This window comes from Terrapene carolina, unplaced genomic scaffold (genome assembly GCF_002925995.2).
Source record: "Terrapene carolina triunguis isolate 2854851 unplaced genomic scaffold, T_m_triunguis-2.0 Scaffold93, whole genome shotgun sequence".
NCBI classification, from domain to species: domain Eukaryota; kingdom Metazoa; phylum Chordata; order Testudines; family Emydidae; genus Terrapene; species Terrapene triunguis.
Window position 1 is genome coordinate 31,699,594 of NW_020664444.1, and position 14,502 is coordinate 31,714,095.

Below are 14,502 nucleotides of genomic sequence, written 5' to 3' on the forward strand. Positions count from 1 at the left end.
TCAGCCCCCCCTTTCCCTTCTCTCCCGGGGGTGCGGGATCAGCCCCCTCCTTTCCCTTCTTTCCCGGGGGTGCGGGATCAGCCCCCCCTTTCCCTTCTTTCCCGGGGGTGCGGGATCAGCCCCCCCCTTTCCCTTCTCTCCCGGGGGTGCGGGCTGTCCCAGGCGCTGCCGGCTCGGGGCTCCCTAGGGACGAGGGTTGGTCTGCCGCTGACCCGGTGCGCTTTGCTTTGCAGCTGCTGTCCCACTGCTTCCAGGTGGTGCTGGCCGTGCACCTGGCCGACGAGTACACCCCGCAGGTGCACGTCGCCTATGACAAGTTCCTGGCCGCCGTCTCGGCGGTGCTGGCCGAGAAGTATCGGTGAGCGGCTGGCTCTGGCGGCTCCGGCGGGTTAGCCACGCGCCCTGCTGTGCTCTGACCCAATAAAGATGCCAACCACGCAGCTCTGTCTCCGCGTCTCATTGGGGGGGGGGGGGTACTCAGCTCTGCCGCTGCCTGTAAGTCACTGGGGTCTGCATTCTGTGAAACAACCGGGTCTGATAAACTCCTCAATGAGACCTGCCAAGGGCACAGGTGCTGGAACTAGGGGTGCTGCTGCACCCCCGGATTGAAGTGGTTTCCATCCTGTACAGGGTTTACAGTTTGATTCAATGGCTCCCAGCACCGCTGGCCAAGGGTTTAACTAACAGCTGTTCTAAATGCCCTGGCTGCGGCCTCTCGGGGGTTAGTAACTCTTCCCACTGTCATAAGAAAATCGCCTCCCTAACCTCAGAGGTCTATGAGAAACAATACAGTGGCACAGGAAAGATAAGTCGAGCTGGGGTTACAGCCCAGGAGAAAGCATGACCACTTGGCCCAGCAAACAATGCCCGGTACTGTGAGACTGCGGGGATTATTTTATTTTGTTGTTTTCTGCTTCCAGAGGGTGGTGTCACCTTTCCAAAGAGCAATAAATGTGACTTCTTTACTTAGGGAGAGGAAAACATACATTTCCCTCCAAACACATTTGATGCAAAACTAAAAGAATGTGCGAAAAGTGTGAGGCAGCTATGGCAAAACAACCCCTCTTTGAGCTGGAGGGGTGACTTGCAATACAGGGGGCTTTCTCTAGACAATTGGCTGTGAGTGTGAGTCAAGGAAACCAAACAAGAAACGAAACCAATACAGCTTTGGGCAGAAAATAAAATCTTTACTTCTTAACGTGTGTTTTTATCAATAAAAAACGTTGCCAACGTTTTTAGAGACACAAGATGGGGGAGGTATGGTAATACCTTTTATTGGCCCAACTTCTGCTGGTGAGAGAGAGACATTTTTGAGTTTACCAAGAGCTCTTCTTCCGGGCTGGGAAAGGGACTCAGAGTGTCCCAGCTAAATACAAGTGGAACAGATTGTTTAGCACATGTAGATAACATTTTCGAGGTGAATTGGCCTGTTTTTGTAACAAAGTTACAGAGTTTTTGTAATCCATCACTTCCAAGGGTGCTTGGAAACAGCTTTTTCTACCTATTGCTGGGTCTGATGTGGGGACCTGGCCCGGACTGCCAGCTCCTGTCACCCACCACAACTTTGGGCCCCAGTGGACCAGGGCTAGACTCATAGTAATGATCTAGAGGTGGATATAAGAAGGCAAGGCTGCACAATGTCCTTATTGCAATACTAAAGAGGGTCAAGAAGAATAACTAAGCTCTCCTGGGAGATGCTAGGGCCACTCCTAGGAATGGGAGGACAATAGTAGCAGAGGATAGATTAAGTACACATGGGCTTGGGCTTCTCGACTCCAAAAGGGACTGGCAGAATCAACAAGAAAAATACAGAGGCAGTGACTCTGGAACACCAGTGCCATGTCAGGGTGTGGGAGCACTCCGCGCTGCAGAGTGTGCTTTTATCAGCCAGAACATGTACACAGCTGGTGGGCATGCTGAGGTGAGAGCGGGAGCAGGCTTTGTGGTGAAAGCAGGGGCTGGGGGAGGGGAGGGGGGCCAGGAGACAGAGCTTCTAACTCTGACTTTCTGTGCAACCTGGGGCAAGTCACTAAGGGCCCAGTCCTGGACACTTTAGAGTCTATAGCCACACTCCCATTGACTCTCTAATCTCTCTCTGCCTCCTGCTTCTTCATCTTCAAAATAGAACTAACATGCCTCACCTACTTGGCTGGGGAGGAGGGTGTGCAGTGGGGAGGCTGAATTTTTTACTTTGAGATCCTTGAGCCGTACTATCTTCTAGGGACAGAATTAGGGACTATCTTCAATTGTCACTATCACTTAGCACTTGTCTTTAGATCTGCAGAACGGGCTGAATTGTGGGACCCAAACTTCCCATACTGGAGCTGCTCCACATGGGAAGTTTGAGTCCCATAATTCAGAGACTCAGACATCTTACCCACTGTGCAGGCCAAACTGTTCTCAGACTAGTGATTGTCTGGGACAAACCAGGACTGGTTACCCTGGGTCACACCATGACTGCTCTGAAGCCTCCGCTTTTGCTCCAACCAAGACAGCTGGACTGAGGGAGGATGGCTTCCATTTTTTAGAAGAAAAGCCCCAAGGCTCTCCACTTAGCACCCATGCCCTGCATTAAATCTCCGTTTAAAATAAGCCGTGCCACATTAGTTGTGTGCTGTGTGCACACCAGCCTCTCCCTTTGTTTGGGAGTGTTCGGTGCTCTGGCTCAGCCAGAACCCTAGGGAAATGCTTTGTGTTCTTTATCTATCATCACCAAACATGTATGTGAGCCTGTGAGAGAGAGAGGGGATGCGTGTGTGAATGGAGGACAGGGGTTTTGGGGTGGCAGTGTTTGTAAGTGTGTGTTTGTGTGTAGATGAAGTGTGATTGTGGGTTTTGTATATGGTGAGCATGGGGGAGCGGTGTGTGACCCTGCACTGTAAGGGGGCAGTGACTGAGGGGACAGTACATGGAGGGGCACTGTGTAGGAGGGGACAGTATGGGGGTCAGTGTGTGGTGCAGCGGTGAAGGGACTGGGTGTATAAAGGAGCAGAATGTTGGGGGGCAGTGTGTATGAAGGGACTGTGTGCATGGGGGCAGTATGTATGAGGGAGCAGTGCATGAGGATGGGCTGTGTGGGGGAGTGTATGTGAGGGGGCAGCATGTGGGAGGAGTGTGTATGAAGGGGCATGTGTTGGGGGGCAGAGTATATGAAAGGGCTCTGTGTGTGTCTGTGTGTAAAGTGTGTATGAAGGCACAGTGTGGGGGGACATGTATCTGAAGGAGCAGTGTGTATGAAGTGGCAGTGTTTGGGGGCAATATGTATTAGGTGGCAGTATGTAGAGGGGCATTGTGGGGGGCAGTGTGTATGGGGGGAAATTGTATGGAGCAGCAGTGGGGGGCAGAGTGTATAAAGAAGCAGAGTGTTGGGGGGCAGTGTGTATGAGGGAATAGTGTGTGGGGAGGGGCTCAGTGTGGAGGGCAGTGTATGTGAGGGGACCATGTATATGAGGGGACAGTGTGGTGGCAGTGTGTAGGAGTGGCACTGTGTGTGTGGTGCTCTTTGTGGGGCTGTGTGTATGAGGAAGCAGTGTGTGGAGCCGTGCATACGAGGGAGCAGTGTGTGGGGAGGAGCTGTGTTTGAGGGGGCAGTGTATGGAAGGGTAGAGTGTGTGAGGGGGCAGTGTGTGTGTGGAGGGTTAGGGTGTGGGGAGGCAGTGTGTATGAAAGGGCAGTGTGTGTGAGGGGACAGTGTGTGTGTGTGGAGGGGTAGGGTGTGGGGGGGCAGTGTGTATGAAAGGGCAATGTGTGTGGAGAGGTAGGGTGTGGGGGGCATTGTGTACGAAAGGGCAGTGTGTGTGAGGGGGCAGTGTGTGTGTGGAGGGGTCAGTGTGTATGAACTGGAAGTGTGGGGGGGCAGTGTGTATGAACGGGAAGTATGTGTGGGGAGGAGCAGCATGGGGGGCAGTGTGGAAGTATGAAGTATGTGTGGAAGTATGAAGGAGCAGCATGGGGGGCAGTGTGTGGACGGGAAGTGAGTGGAGAAGGAGTGTATATGAGGGGGCAGCGTGTGGGGCAGTTTGTAGGAAGGGGCAGTGGGGCGGGCACGTGTAGGGGGCAGTATGTATGAGCCAGCAGTGTATGAGGAGCACAGTCTGTGTTACAGGGCAGTGTGTGTGAGGTGGTAGTGTGGGGGGCAGTGAATATGAAGGGGCAGTATGTGTGTAAAATATATATGATGGTGCAGCATCAGGTTGGCAGTGTGTGTGGAGGGTCTGGGTCGAGGGCTGTGGGGGCAGCGTGTGGGGGGCAGTGTGTATGAAGCAGCAGTGCCTGGGGGCAGTGTGTGTGAGGGGGAGTATGTATGAGGGAACAGTGTGTGGAGGGGCAGTGTGTATGAAGGGGCAGTGTGGGGATGTGTGTTTGGGGAAAGTCTGTATGAGGGAGCAGCGTGTGAGGAGTGGGTGTGGGGTGGCACAGTGGAATAAGAGAGAAGGTCCTCTCATGTATCAGCAACTGGTTAAAAGATAGGAAACAAAGGGTAGGAATAAATGGTCATTTTTCACAATGGAGAGCAGTAAATGGGGTGGGGGGCAGGAATCTGTACTGGGACCAGTGCTGTTCAACAGAATCATACACTATCTGGGAAAAGGAGTAAACAGTGAAGTGGCAAAGTTTGCAGATGACACAAAACTACTCAAGATAGTTAAGTCCAAGGCTAGCTGTGAAGAGTTAGAAAAGGATCCATAGAGGCTGGAGGTGCTGCTGCACCCCCCTGCTTGAAGTGGTTTTCATCATACACAGGGTTTACAGTTTGGTTCAGTGGCTCACAGCACCCCCACGATATACGTTGTTCCAGCCTCCCTGAAGGGATCTCACAAAATTGGGTGACTGGGTAGATGAACAAAATGGCAGATGTTAATAAGTGCAAAGGAATGTACATTGGAAAACATAATCCCAACTATCCATACAAAATGATGGGCTACATTAGCTGTTACCACTGCAGAAAGAGATCTTGGAGTCATTGTGGATAGTTCTCTGAAAGCTACTGCTCAATGTGAAGCAGCAGTCAAAAAAGCGAACAGTGTTAGGAACCATTAGCAAAGGGATAGATAATAAGACAGAAAAGATCATATTGCCTCTATATAAATCTATGATATGCCCACATCTTGAATACTGCGGGCAGTTCTGGTCACCTCATTTAAAAAAATAGAATTTGAAAAAGTATAGAGAAGGGCAACAAAAATGATGAGGGATATGGAACAGCTTCCGTATGAGGAGAGATTAAAAAGCCTGGGACTTTTCAGTTTAGAAAAGAGACAACGGGGGGATGTGATAGAACACCATAAAATCATGAGTGGTGTGGAGAACTTAAAGAAGGAAGTGCGATTTACCCCTTCACATAACACATAAAACAGGGATCACCCAATGAAATTAACAGGCAACAGGTTTAAACCAAACAAAGGGAATTACTTCTTCACATAAGGAACAATCAAACTGTGGAATTCTTTGCTGGGGATGTTGTGAAGGCCGAGACAATAACTGGGTTCAAAAAATAATTAGAGAATTCCATGGAGGACAGGTCCATCAACCACTATTAGCCAAGATGCTCATGGATGTAACCTCATGCTCTGGGTGTCCCTAAACCTCTAACTGCCAGAGGCCAGGAGTGGAGGACAGGGGATGGATCACTCAGTAATTGCCCTGCTCTATTCACTCCCTCTGGCACTGGCCACTACCAGAAGACAAAATACTGGGCTGGCCATTCTTGTGTTCTTAGCAGGGGGCCAGTGTGTGTGAAGGGGCCAGGAGGGGTAATGTGTTTCCGGGTCAGTGTATAGGAGGGGGCAGTATGGGGAGCACTGTGTGGGGGAACTGCCCCCTGAGTAGCGCTAATGCTACTTTTTATACTTTCTCCTTAGCAGCGTGAGCCCCCCCTCCCCAGCCCGTGTTCTCTGCCGGGCGCAGCAGACACTGGCAGGGAAAAGGCGGGGAGGATTCAGGGAGTGGGCTAAGATACTCTCGGCTGAGAATTGTTTCTCTCGTTTTGTCTGTAGTTCAAGGAGGCGCCCGGGGCCACCCAAGCAGACTCGCCGCCTCATGCTGCCTCTACGGGCAGAGCCCCCCAACGGTCTCCATGGGCGACCCCAGGATGCCCAGCCATAGGCACCGGCTAAGGCGGAGGAGCCCAGCACTCTGGACAGCTCTCCCCTTAGCCCACTAGGCAGCAGGCCGGGGAGATCGCTGCCGAGTGTGGCGCCTCCCCGCGGAATCGTTCAGCTCCTGGGGCTTTCAGAGCCCAGGGCAACTGGTGGCCCCAGCATGAGGGACATGCGCCTGCCCCTGCGCTTTGCTCTCCCCGGTGCGCCCCCAGGGGACAGGCCCCCTCTTTCTTGCGCAGGGGAGTGTGAAGTGCCCGGGAGGCAGAGCAGCTCTCTTCGCGGGGGTCCAGTGCCTCCTGCTGGGCATCCTGCAGGCAGAGCAGCTCAGCGGGCCCCTGGCAGGCCCGGTGCCAACCAATGGGGGAGGTGGGGCGGGCCGCGGGGACGGGATATAAGGGTGGCCGGGGCTGCAGGCGGGTACCCTGGAGGGATTGGTGCTGCGGAGCCGGAACCATGGTGCTTAACGCGTGTGACAAGGCCAACGTGAAGGCCGTGTGGAACAAGGTGTCCGGCCACGTGGAGGACTATGGCGCCGAGGCCCTGGAGAGGTAACAGCCGCTGCGCTCTGCCCCGCGCCCCGCCTGCGCCTGGCCAGCCCCCCCTTAACCCGCCTTGTTCTTTGCAGGATGTTCACCGTCTACCCCCAGACCAAGACCTACTTCCCGCACTTCGACCTGCACCACGGCTCCGCCCAGGTCCGGACCCACGGCAAGAAGGTGCTGAGCGCCCTGGGAGAAGCCGTGAACCACATCGATGACCTCGACTCGGCTCTCAGCAAGCTGAGCGACATGCACGCCCAGACCCTGCGCGTGGATCCCGTCAACTTCAAAGTGAGTGACCGGGAAAAATGCTCCCCGCGGGTCCGAGCCCGCTGCTCCCCCCTCCCCCGGGGCACTCCCCAACCTCCCTCCTATGCGGCGCCGCAACCCTTGCTGTCCCTGTGCCCCCGCCCCTGGGGCGGACTGCTGGGTTATAGGGGCGCCCCATGACTGAACAGGGCCGGGAGGACGGTGCCGGGCTAGCTGAGGCCGGTTCGGGCAGCAACTGGGTGGCCCCTCCTGTGCAGCTGGTTCCCAGCTTTTCTCACTCGCGTGCCTTGTCTTCCAGTTTCTGAACCACTGCTTCCTGGTGGTCGTGGCCATCCACCACCCCGGCGTCTTGACCCCCGAGGTCCACGTCTCCCTGGACAAGTTCCTGAGCGCTGTGGCCACTGTGCTGACCTCCAAGTACCGTTAGGCGGCGGCCTCGGCCGGGCTGGCCTCCGCCAGCCCCTGTGCGCAGCCAAGCAGCCCAATGATCTAAAATAAAAGCCGCTGCCTTGCGCTCCACGTGTGCTGTCCTGCTCTCTCCTTGCGCCGCGCGGGGCTGGGGCTGGAGGGTGCGGGCTGCAGGGGGCAGCTGGGCCGGGTGACAGTAGCGGGTGGGTCCCGTGGCGCACCCGGCAGCGTTGCGACGCAGCACCCCACCTGGGGCGGCCGGGCGGGGACCCCTCGGCGCAGCCATACACCAGTCCCGGGGGACACGCATCTGGGTGTTGCGAGGGCCACGTCTCTGCTGCGCTCCCAGCCAGCGTCCCTGTACGCACGGCGCAGCTTCTGCACCTTTCCCGGACCCCGGAGCCCGCGGCTCCCGCCCAGCACGCCTCTGGCTGACCCCAGCCGGGGCCGGGCTCGGCGGTGCCGCTGGGTTTTGATCTGCTTTTCACCGAGCAGCCACGCCCTGGGGTACCGGAGCCGCGCAGGGCCCGGCCGGGGACTAGGGGGACGGCAGGATCGGGCACGCTGGGAAGCAGGTTCTTTGCCTTGGCGGGTGTTTCCCAAGACTCCTGCCATGGGGACAGGACATGCCCTGGGACCCCCTTGGCTCCCCTCCCCCCGGAGTCTGCATGAGCCCAGCCAGTGGCACGGAGTGCAGGATCGGGCCCTCCTTTGGCCTGTCACCTGGTTAATGACCCCAGGGTACCGGAGACGGGCCCTGCCTGCTCTGTGCCTCAGCCCACAGCCTGTGGGTGCAGCTGCAACCCGCCAGCCCATGGACGCCTCGGGGCTGGTTGTTCATGGGAACTGGGCAGCCCTGGGCAGGAGGGGCTGCGGAGCTTCTGGGGCCAGTGCAGCCACACAGTGAGGGGCAGGGTGCTAGAACAATTTGTATAGTGGGGGCGCTGAGAGCCATTGATCCAAACTGTAAACCCCATATATAAAGGAAACCACTTCAAGCCAGGGGGTGCGACAGCTCCCCTAGTCCCAGCATCTATGGCGAGGGGCCTAGGAAAAGCTGTCTGGGGGCCTGGGCTCTCCCCCTTCTTGCAAGGCACCGGGTTCTCTGGCTTTCTGCACCCTTGGGACCCCAACCAGGGGTGGGCTGGCAGAGGGATGCGGACCCCACCCAGGGGCAGGCTGGCGGGGGGACAGGCAACCCACCCGGGGGCAGGCTAGCGGGTGATGGGGATCCACCCGGGGGTGGGCTGGCAGGGAGGCCTGGACCCCACCAGGGGGCAGGCTGGTGGGGGGACAGGCAACCCATCCGGGGGTGGGCTGGCAGGTGCGCAGCATGTGCCCTGTCTAGAGCCTCTGCACTATGACTCACTGGGGTCAGGTGAAGCCAACGAGGGCTGAGAGGGGAGAACAGGCCCCTGGGGAAGGCTGTGTGGCAGCTGCATGGCCCAGGAGCTCCCTGCACCAATCCCCTGGCCCTTCCCTTGCAGGCAGGAGGCAGGGGTCAAACACACCTAAGGCAAACCCAGCCTGAGCCTCCAGGCCAAGGGGGAGGGGCGCCTGGAAACAGGGAGGAACAAGGTTTAAGCTAGAGCAAAAAGCAAAAGCTTCTGCCAAGGCCCTCCCCCCCCCCCAAGGCAATGGCCTGAGCCCACCCCATGACAGACAGTGAGGGTGCCTGGGTGCAAACTCAGAATTGTCCCCAGGCCTGGCCTTTGGAAGTCTATGCTTAGGAGGTGAAAGGGATGCTGCCCTCTGCTAGTCTGGCCCCACTGATGTCAGAGGGCACCTTTCCCCGGGCTGTATCTGGCACGCAGGAAGGGGTAATGAGTTCTCTTCAGACCAGTCACTGGTGCCCAGAGCCAGTGAGCCCCTTCACGAGCAGGAACCAGCCAGCTGTCTTATGAAGTTCCAGCAGATTCCTTTATTGAGAGGTACAATTTCAAATGCATTATTCAGTGAGCTGGAGGCTTCTGCTTGGGATCTCTCTCCAGCATAGCTGGTGGGCATGAGAGCAGTGCGCAGGCCCAGGGGGATCAGCAGGTCTCTCCTGCATCCCAAGGGAGGCAAGGGAGAGCCCAGAGAAGGAGGGTCAGGGTTCAAAGGGCATAATGAATAACTGCTATTCCAAAAAGCAGTTCATGTACTGCCCAGCAGGGTGTGCCCCCCAGCAGTGTCATAGAGAACAAGGCAACCCTCCAGTATGTATGCACGGAAGGACCCCAGAACTTACAAGGGTTAGGATGGGCCTGCAGAAAGTTTAAGCACCTTACAACAGCTCCAGACCCTGTGAGCACTGCATCAGTGAGCAAGGAGCTCATAAGGAACCGCACCTACAAACTTCATGATGGTAAACACAGTGCATAAAACTTCAGTGCCTGGCGTGAAGCGCCTAATGGGAGGCTATGTAAGAAACCTGAAGCCAGCAGAGCATGGAGAATCTGAGTGTCAGCCATCTAGTTTTCTATCCAAGTATTCATGTACTGCAGGGATTTTTGCCTGCATGCACATAGGAAGCCTGTGCTGTGCCCTGCCTGTGTGACCCAGGGCAAGTCACATATTAACCTCTCTTGGCCTTGCTATCCAGCAACAGGAAATCAGCAGCTCCCACTGCACCCAACAGGAGATGCAAATGTCCAACAGAAAATGTCCTTTGCTTCAGTTTTCCCTGTCTCTAAAATGGGGATAATAACATTTCCACTCCATGTGCTTCCAGATCATCAAGTGGAAAGTGCTGTATAACCAGCTGCTTTTTCTTCTTCTTCTCATGCTGAGCTTATAATGGTTGTGTCCTGCCTGTGGACTCTCGGGTCCTTAGGCAAAGTCTGCAGACCATGAAAGCTCGGCAGCAGCAAACTCAGAAGTTATAATATATTCAGAAGAATAATTAACTGTATCAACCCCTACAGAGTCCAAACAGCAAAACGAAGCCTGTGCATGGCTTTGATTGGAGGCTGATCTATAAAGTAAGTGTGAAGTCGGAACCACCGGCTGGTTTTGCAAGGTAACCAAGCAAAGAGCCAGAATGTTTAAAATGTGCTAAAAAAAAATGAAGGCTCCTGCCTGTAAAGTAACCAGAGTTCTGGAGATGAGACTCATGAACAGGAGGATGCAGAAGCTCATCTCAGAGAAGAAACATCCATTTTTCTAAGTCCCATAATTCACTGACCCCAGACTTCCAAAGGAATGACAGAAGGACCCTCTGTGTTGGGGAAGGGTGGTCAGCTGTTTAAGAGAGGGAAGATTTGAGAGAGAGAAACTTTGCAAAATACATTTAAAGTAGCCCAGCTCCTTATTCTCCCTTATCTTCAGCTAAACCTATATGCTCCTCCACTGGGGAGGGGAAAAGTTTGCAGAGAGCTTTCGTGGGAGTAGGTCCAGCAATATCCTGGTGGCCAGGCTTTCTAGATTTTGTAAAGAAGTTTTGTAAAGAGGTTGAATGTGGCATTGGGATGGAATGGGGACATATCCGGTCATGAGCAGGGCCCCCAATCTGCTAAAAGCAGCCATGTCCTCTTTCAATTTCTCTATTAAAGAAAACCACTATAGGCTGCTGCTCCATGGAAGCTCCCCCTTTCAGTTACTTTGGTTTTAAGTGTAGTTCTGACATTCTCTGGGTCAGGGGATTTGAAGGTAGGTGGGTAGGAGCTATGTGCCAAACCAGCATCATCCTTGCACATTGCTTAGGTGCTGTGTATGAAGCTACCATGACTTTCTAGCTTTCAGTGCCTACACTGTGTAACTTTCAGTGTTTCCATCTTCTGATAACAGCCCAACCCCCTCTCCTGCAATATCCAGCATGCACTTGCCCCCACTCCCGCCCTCCCAAATGTGACACTGAAAACCATGAACTAAGGGAGACTACAGACAAACATGAAAGGTCACAGACGGGATGGCGAGGGCTTTGTTGTCCAGGAGATATGCTGAGTTCCTGACCATGCCTAGGAAAGAGGCACCAGCAGAGTATCTCCATCTGGATGCTTGCTCTCAGGGGTTCTGTGCTCCTGGGTCACAGCATCTAACACTGTTGTGCTGCAGAGATGCTGGTTCTGAATCTCCATTCAGAAGCACTGTGAGGCCTAGATCAGTAAACAGGCAGTAACTGAATTTGAATCAGCAGCACTAGGCAATGAGGTGCAAACACTCAGCATGGCTCTGAGCCCCGTTATCGGTGCAGCCAGCCAGGGCGTGCCTGGTCTTCTGGGTGTGCAGCGCCTCGCCCGCTGCAAGGGGCCGATAGAGGAGCAGCAAGAGCTCACTGCCCAGCCTTCTGGGTTTGGTCAGGAGCCCTTGGCAACGGATAGTCTCCAGGGACTTGATCCTGCTCTGGGCTGAGCGCCCTTTAGGGCAAATGGAAGTAGAGGGTGCTCACCACCACCAGGGAGTGCTAGGCAGGATGGCGCCTGAGAGGCGAGAGAACGTTGGCGTGGCTGGTGGTAAGATTGTGCACATTCTCCAAACCATGACACTGCAAAGATTCCCCCAGTGCTTAGCAGACAGCTGGGCTGCGTCCTGCTCCCAGTGAGGACACATCCCCCATTGCGAGCCATGGGAGCAGGATAGGGTGACCAGACAGCAAGTGTGAAAAATCGAGATGGGGTGGGGGGTAATAGGAGCCTATATAAGAAAAAGACCCCAAAATCGGGATTGTCCCTATAAAATCGGGACATCTGGTCACCCTAGAGGAGGATTAGCCAAGTGTTGGCGCTTGCACTGGACACACTGGTTGCAGAGGCTTTGGGGAGTCTGCCAGGACCCCAGGGAACAGCAAGTGTGAAATCCTGGCTTGGCTCCACAGAGGCAGAGCTGCAGCTGGGACAGTCCCGCCCCCTCCCCCCGGCACAGCACCCAGCACAAAGCAGGGACAGCAGCAGCCCTACGAACAGATTTCATAGGGAGGCAGACAAGATCCTGGAACTGTAATGCCAGAGTGAGAGACACCCCTCGATTCCCTCAGGCCCCTCCAATCCTGCTTCACACCGTCCCTCAAATCGAGTCTGTAATAAAGCGATGCTTTATCAGGAAAACGGGGCCTTGAGCTCAGGGGAGGAGGCTCGCCATGGCACTCAGGCAGAGTAAAGCAAGAAAGATCCACCTCTGACATCCTACCCCATCCTGGTATCCCCCATCACAGCACATCCTGGGCTTTGTGGGGAAGTATGTGTGAGCCTGGTGGAGAAGGGAGTGTGTGTAGACAGGAGCAGCATATGTGTGTGGGGAGGCGAGGACATGAGGGATTCCCTCAGAGTGTCAGGGATCACGGACAACATTTCATCATTGAGTAATGAGGAAACCACTACCTGAATGTGAGATACAGCGCGAGATCGCAGAGACAGCATCCTTCTCCAGAGTGAGTGACCTGCCCCCAGGGCAGCAGCGGAGAGGAAAGACAGAGGGACCCAGGGGATCAAACCCCAGACATTGTGTGTGACCCTGTCCAGGATGGGTCGAATCCCCTCTGCCAGGCATCTGAGGCCTCTGTCTCTGGCCACACTCTGCCAACACTTGTATGAACAGCTTGTCATACCAATAACTTCCCATTAAACCTAAGAGCATCCATGGAGCTAAGCATGTGCGTGTGCAGGCGGGCGTGTGTCTGTGCTTGGAGGGAAGGCGCATGTATGTATAGCAGGGGAGAGACTATGTGTGAGTGGTGCAGGCAGTATGTTTATAGGGAGGTATATATCCGTATTTGTAAGGGGCAGTGTGTATAGGGGGCAGGTTAGGTCGCTGCATTATTATGATGTGTCCATTCATTGTAATATATTATTGCTGATTGTCCAATATGAGATCCCAGCTATGCCCTGGGTGCCTTGGGCACAGCAGAGCAGAGCTGCTCCTGTGTGTCAGAGGGATGGGGGGCTTTGAAATGTGCCCCTGTACCCATGCCCCAGGCTTTCCACTGCAACTCCAGGCCATGGCTGACAGCCACATGAGCTCTGGAGGAGCCAGGGCCAAATGGTATAAAGGCCAGGCTGGGAGCTGCAGCAAGACTCCAAATTGACCCCGACATCACAGGGCACCACCCAGCTTCTCCTGTGCTCAGATCAGGTCTGTGAGGGGCAAGATCAACATAGAGGATTGGGGGGGAAGAGAGCTGCCACTGTGGGGGAGGTTTAGGGTTCCCGAGCTGTCTCTCTCCAGGGATGTGCTACCAATAGTTTACCAAGGGGCTCCCCTTGCCTGTGAAAGCCCATGTCCCAGGGTGTGCTGCGGAGACACAGGCAAGGGGGTGGGTGATCTGCTTGTTTGCCCATTTAGATAACCTGCTCTCCCATCGGCAAGGAGAGAGGCAGCCCACTGGCAAAGACACTGACTCAGCAGCTGCTGCTGGACATGGCCAGGCTCTGTTACTGAGCGAGCGCAGCGTGCTGCTGGCATCATTGCAAAGGGAGACAGGTGGTGGCTAAGCCCAGCCAACCCCCGGGTCTCTGACAGTTATTCATGTTTTTTCATCTTTTACCAAAGCTGTGTTTCCTTTTTCCTTTTCTTTGAGTTTGCAGTTTCTGTGATTAGTAATAACTTTGATGGGTCAATATAAAGGCATTTAACCCCCCGTCCCCAAACAGTAAGAATTAAGTGTTTGACAGTGTTAAAGATTAAAGGCTAGATTTTTAAAAGTGCCCAGGTGCCCAGTTCCCTAGCCATGTAAATACTTTTAAAAATCTGGCCCTAAATTGCTAATGCAGACTTATACTAAACCAGTGTTATGTTATAACAGGGAGTGTGTCTGTGATCTTGTATGCAGTGTTGCTGTAGCCATGTCGGTCCCAGGATATTAGAGAGATGAGGTGAGTGAGGTATTATCTTTCATTGGATCAACTTCTGTTTGGTGCGAGAGACAAGGAGAAGAGCTTGTCTCTCTCAACAACCAAAGTTGGTCCAGTAAAAGATGTTATCTCACCCACCTTGTCTCTTTGATCTATGGACAGTCACAATCCTCCTTTAAGCTGGTAGTCACGATAGCTGCCTTTCATTCAGGCTAAATGAAGGGAGCAGCTAAATGCCTTTTTGTTTAATGATAGTTGAAACAATAGAAGCCACGAGCCAAACCACAGACCAGCATGGCAAGGCGGAATAGGAGCCGAACCATGTGGGATTAGGGGTTTTCCCTGGGGACTGAATGCAAACACATTGTTTTGGTGGAGCTGTGTGTGTCAGTCAGAAGCAGCCAGTAAGCAGCCAGA

The 14,502-nt window shown here is 54.4% G+C and overlaps 2 protein-coding genes across 2 annotated transcripts in view; both read left to right on the forward strand.

Moving 5' to 3' along the window:
- Nucleotides 1–440, forward strand: part of LOC112105131 (hemoglobin subunit alpha-D) — a 1,095-nt gene extending 655 nt beyond the window's left edge. Inside the window, exon 3 of the mRNA XM_024197802.3 lies at nucleotides 234–440. Coding sequence (XP_024053570.1) covers nucleotides 234–362 — 129 coding nt within the window. The 3' untranslated portion in view covers nucleotides 363–440. The remainder of the gene's footprint in view (nucleotides 1–233) is intronic.
- Nucleotides 441–6,522: 6,082 nt separating this feature from the next.
- On the forward strand, nucleotides 6,523–7,429 carry LOC112105133 (hemoglobin subunit alpha-A). The gene is made up of 3 exons (XM_024197803.3): nucleotides 6,523–6,649; nucleotides 6,727–6,931; nucleotides 7,209–7,429. Exons 1-3 carry the CDS (start codon nucleotides 6,555–6,557, stop codon nucleotides 7,335–7,337), a joined length of 429 nt encoding a protein of 142 aa, XP_024053571.1. The 5' UTR covers nucleotides 6,523–6,554; the 3' UTR covers nucleotides 7,338–7,429.
- Nucleotides 7,430–14,502: the final 7,073 nt, after the last annotated feature.

Bases quoted from the DNA above. Each gene is read 5' to 3' on its own strand.
- LOC112105133 (XM_024197803.3), top strand. From the start codon at position 6,555: ATGGTGCTTAACGCGTGTGACAAGGCCAACGTGAAGGCCGTGTGGAAC. The intron at 6,650-6,726 runs GTAACAGCCGCT...TGTTCTTTGCAG, and splicing joins GGCGCCGAGGCCCTGGAGAG to GATGTTCACCGTCTACCCCC. The intron at 6,932-7,208 runs GTGAGTGACCGG...CTTGTCTTCCAG, and splicing joins TGGATCCCGTCAACTTCAAA to TTTCTGAACCACTGCTTCCT.